This window comes from Pteropus vampyrus, unplaced genomic scaffold (genome assembly GCF_000151845.1).
Source record: "Pteropus vampyrus isolate Shadow unplaced genomic scaffold, Pvam_2.0 Scaffold158, whole genome shotgun sequence".
NCBI classification, from domain to species: domain Eukaryota; kingdom Metazoa; phylum Chordata; class Mammalia; order Chiroptera; family Pteropodidae; genus Pteropus; species Pteropus vampyrus.
The window spans coordinates 1722652-1726084 of record NW_011888939.1 but is presented as its reverse complement, the minus strand read 5'-3'; the positions used below and the strand labels follow the sequence as shown (position 1 = coordinate 1726084).

General features: G+C 53.5%; 1 protein-coding gene across 1 annotated transcript in view; it reads left to right on the top strand.

Annotated features, from left to right (window-relative positions):
• AIF1L (allograft inflammatory factor 1 like) overlaps positions 1-3433 on the top strand; it is an 18888-nt gene that overhangs the window by 6961 nt on the left and 8494 nt on the right. Inside the window, exon 3 of the mRNA XM_011370036.2 lies at positions 1334-1375. Coding sequence (XP_011368338.2) covers positions 1334-1375 — 42 coding nt within the window. The remainder of the gene's footprint in view (positions 1-1333; positions 1376-3433) is intronic.

Here is a 3433-nt window from a genome sequence, read left to right as displayed (position 1 = left end):
GTGATCTTTAATTTACAGAGGAAGAAATTTAGGCTCAGAGACGTGGGGTCATTTGCCTGGGGTCGCACAGCCCACTTAAGATAGAGGTGGGTCTTGAACCCATATTGGTCTCACTCTAAAGCCTCTGCTCTTAACCATTATGCAACGGTGCTTTTTTACATTGAAAAAAAGTAAAGAACCAGAACAAAGACACCCCGATCCCTTCCCTGTCGCCCCCTCCAACCTGTGCTACCTGCCTATACGAGAGCCTCACAAAAGAGGAGCAGTTCCTCCCTTCTCTCTGGATACCAATGGGGCCACTCTTTAGAGGTGGCTCTGGGAGGAGGGACAGAGGTCTTGGGAAGAGTAGGTGCTTGTTGAGAGGGTGCCCTATTAGAAGACTAAAGGGTGCTGAGACTACCTAGGAGGGGCATTCCAGGCAGAGGGGCGGCAGGAGAGGTCGGGGACAGGCCAGCGGGAGTGGAGCAGACGGGGTGGAGGGAGAGGCAGCCTGACAGGCTGGAGGGCAGATGCTCCTGAAGGTCACAGGGGCCTCGAAGGCCACTGGGAGGACCTTGGCTTTCTCATGCTGGCTGCTCTGTGCAGAAGAGACCATAAGGGCCCTGATCCTCTGTGGCAGGGGCGACTTGCCTAAGGCCACAGGACACGCTCGCACACACTGCCCGTGTCAGAAGATGCCAAGATGCTCCCAGTCATCCTTTCTTGCCTTTGGAGGTTCCCCGGACCCCTTGATCGGGGAGGTTAACTCAGAATGTAGGTGAGGTTTCTGGGGAGGGTCCGTGTACCCCTAGACAGTGTACGTGCCACTTTGTGGTCAAGGGCAGGCCCACGGGCATTCCTCCCGAAAGAGCATCAGCTTTTCAGTGCTGCGCATGACCAAGAGGTTCAGACCCACACCTTAAATTGGTGGTTCCCACACCTGGCTGCCTGTCAGAAGCACCTGAGACACTCTGAAAACACACCAGTTCCTACTCCCATCTCCCCTTTCCCAAACCCACTGAACCCTATCTCGAGGGCTGGAATCTCTTGTAGTCGCTCTGTAGCACTGGGGGAACCCGGGAGGAAATGACTGCTCTCCTTGGCACAGGGACACAGCGGCCCCCTGGGCACCTTTCCCTGTGGCGCCTGTGGGAGGGGTGCAGGCAGGACGAGGTAGCTCTTTAGAGATGACAGCTGAGATCACGGATCTGGAATCAAGACCCCCCACATGGGGTGAGGAGTTAGACGTGGGCTCCCCGAGGACCTGGCCGGTTCCCCTCCGGGGAGCCACTGGGACCTTGCAGGAGTGGCCCTGCTTACAAGCTGATGCCAGTTTTTGCTCTGTGATTTGCAGAGAAGTACATGGAGTTTGACTTGAACAATGAAGGCGAGATCGGTGAGTGAGGCCTTGAGTGTGTTGGGGGAAGAGGGCGTTTGGTGGGTAGAGGGTGTGAGGGTCCTGAGGGCCCCACAGACCTCCCTGTGGGGATGAAATGTCATGAGTGTGACGAACACACTCTGAAGCCTCCTGGGTGGGCCGGGCCAGCAGAGCTTGCCTGGAGCTCATCTGCCGTTACCCTGGAAAACACTGCCCCCAATGCCCCTGCCGCACTCGCCTCCCTGCCCACGCCTCCCTGCCCACGCCTCCCTGCCCACGCCTCAGCCTCTCACCCCAGGGGACCCAGAATAGAGGGTGCCACCCCTGCCCAGGGCCGGAGATGCTCTGGCTGTCGATGCCCTTGCCTGGGGACCTGTCCTTCTATCCGTACACTATCCTGCAATTGACAAAGTGCCTCAGGTACACTAGTTCTCTCCTCCAACAGACCCTCATTGTGTCCTGCCATCCAGACACTGGGGATGACAAACACCTGTCCCGTAGCACTTATGTTCAAGACCATAATGGGATGGTCTTGGGATGATATTGCCAAGGCTGATTTAATTATCCCCACTTTACGGATGAGGAAACCGAGGCTCAGGACGATGACACGACTTGATCGGGGCACGTGGCAGGCCCAGGGCCCAGATCCCAGCCTTTGGCTTCCAGGCGGGTCTCCGGGCTCCGCTTCACTCTGAATTTCAATGTTGCTTCTCCCTCCGGCATTTCAACTCCTCCTCTGTCTTCTCTTGTTCTTCTCCTGTTTGAATATTTTTATTCTTTTTTTTTCCTTTAGAAAAAAAATCGGGGTGTTATCAAGTTAATACATTTTCATCGTAAAACGTTTTGGAAAGCACAGCAAAGCCCAAAGACAAAAATACCTCGCCCGCGACCCCACCTCCCAAAAATAACTGCTATAAGCATTTTAGTTTATATCCTTCCACTTGTTCTAATCACAGCTGCTATTTTATACCATTGTAGAACCTCCTTTATGAAAAAAAAAAACAGTATTGCGAGTCCTTTGAATGTGATTCACTTTTGTTTTGAAATATGATTAATGGCTGAATAATACTTCATCATGGGGATAGACTATAATTTATTCGGCAAATACCTTAGTCATTGATAAGCCCATGAAGAACATCTTTGTACATGAATCTTTGTCCGCATCACTGATTATTTCTTTAGAGTAAATCTCAGGAATTAGACATTCTGGGTCAAAAGCTTTTGAAGCATTTTGCCAATGGCCTTCTAGAAAGGTCTTGCCAACTTAGAGTCTGGCCAGCAGCTCATGGGAGACCTTCCACTTCTTCCTGCAGAACGCTGCCCAGCTTTCTTTGAAATGCCCTGGACATCCTGGCACCTAGGGCTCTGGCACCAGTCCTGCCTGCCCTGCCTCTCGGGCGAGCTGGCGCACCACTCCCCGGCCCCTAAAATCAGCCCCTTGCTGCGCCCCCTCTCCCAGCATCCTTTGCTGTCCTATTGTTCACAGAACAATCTCAAGGAAATTGCCTCAGATCTTGGGAGCCAGGCGGTCAGAGGCAGCGAGCGACTCCTCGGGGTGTAGTGACTTTTTGGTGCCTCCCTTGTTTTTCTTGAATTTTATTCCTTTGTTGGTTTTCCTGCACCACAGGATATTTTTGTCGCCCTCCCCCTTCTGGCCACAGTGGAGCCCTAGGACTGCAGGGTGAGAGTGGCAGATGGGGAGAGTGACCTTCGGTGCCTGGGATCAGGCCGACTACCTGGCCCCACCTCGCTGGGGAGTGGGTCCGCAGCCCCCCATAACCGCAGGATGCCGCGGAGATGTTGACAGTAAGAATAGCGGCTCCATTACTGTACACCTGCTCTGTGCCAGGCGCTTCTTGTGCATCGTCCCTCCATCAACCCATTTTTACCACTGCTGGGAGCAGGGATTCAGAGAGGTGAAGTAATTTGCCCTAAGTCTCATAGCCAGAAATAGCAGAGCTGATTCCATCCCAAATCTGTTTGACTCTAGAAGCCCGTGTCCCTAACCGCTCGTCTCCACTGTCCCCAAAGAGAGCAGGGAGGGTGTGTGGTGGGCTCATTCTCCCTAGAGGAGAA